Below are 1,011 nucleotides of genomic sequence, written 5' to 3'. Positions count from 1 at the left end.
TGTTTTAAACTATGCATTATTAATCTAATTTTCAACCTCATAGAAGCAATTACAACTAATCAAGACTTTTTAATTTTAAATATTCTCTTATCTAAATTAAAGAAATCCAATTAATTTTTAGTTCCTTCAAGTAAAACCCAATTCGGTAGTGCCATAATTAGTTAAATAATGTCATAAGTTGAGTAGTAATTTCACTAAGTAATAGCATTACTGACATTCCATTCACTTTTATATATACAAGAGGTATAAACCAAACATAAAAGGGCTGGGAAACACCAAAGAGCAAAAAGAAAGAAAAAAGATATTACATAAACCCCAGAAAGATGAAGATCTATTATTTGCACTTATACATACTTAAAAACACCATGCAACAACTTTTTGCATCATGGTAGCCGTAAATGTAAAAAGTAAAATCTAATGAGTGTTAGGCATCAAGGTAAGGCAAATCCTTCGGATAAACCTGCAACAAAAGGAAAAAAAAGGAGTAAAAATTAGAAAGTTTGGTATAAAAATTCATAAATCACTATTTCAAATTATTTATTTTTAATTTCAAAATTGCATATTTCATCTCTTGAGGAGTTATTATATTACCTTAGCATCCTTTGACGCATCTTAGTATGAATAGCTGATGAAGCTGTTAGCTGAAATATATATATATATATATATATTACACTGATGATGATAATAATAATATTGGTTCCCTCTAATTTAATTTGTTATTGTTAGTGCCATGAATGGTGGGGATTCATTTGATTCTTTCCCCTTGAAGAATCTTGGGATACCTCGGATACCCATTTTTGCAAGCTGAAATCTGCAAAGATATCAGGAACAGAAGAAACAGGGTCAATTTTCTTTCATCAATTTTATTTGTTTGGATACACGTGAATGTGAATATTAAACTTGAAAAATTTAGAGTCAGCATTTATATTAGTCAGTAAATTTAGTAGTACACATATTTTACTAGTGTATATGAGTCTTTTCTTTTAAAATAAGTTTATAAAAATATATTAA

At 27.8% G+C, this 1,011-nt stretch overlaps 1 protein-coding gene across 3 annotated transcripts in view; it reads right to left on the bottom strand.

Annotated features, from left to right (window-relative positions):
- The window catches only part of LOC107623826, a 12,757-nt gene continuing 11,892 nt past the window's right edge, over nt 147–1,011 (bottom strand). The window contains exons 3-5 of one of the 3 annotated variants that reach the window (XR_002355088.1): nt 592–811; nt 323–460; nt 147–261 (exon numbers count right to left, since the gene is read on the bottom strand). Coding sequence is in view for 1 of the 3 variants with exons in the window: in XM_021113034.1 (XP_020968693.1) it covers nt 746–811 (66 nt within the window). In the remaining 2 variants the exon portion in view is untranslated. Of the gene's footprint in view, nt 461–591; nt 812–1,011 lie in introns of those variants that run through there. The other 2 variants (XR_002355087.1, XM_021113034.1) reach the window with 2 other exon arrangements.

The sequence above is a fragment of the Arachis ipaensis genome, chromosome B10 (genome assembly GCF_000816755.2).
Source record: "Arachis ipaensis cultivar K30076 chromosome B10, Araip1.1, whole genome shotgun sequence".
Classification (NCBI taxonomy): Eukaryota; Viridiplantae; Streptophyta; class Magnoliopsida; order Fabales; family Fabaceae; genus Arachis; species Arachis ipaensis.
This window is presented reverse-complemented; position numbering and strand designations above follow the sequence as displayed.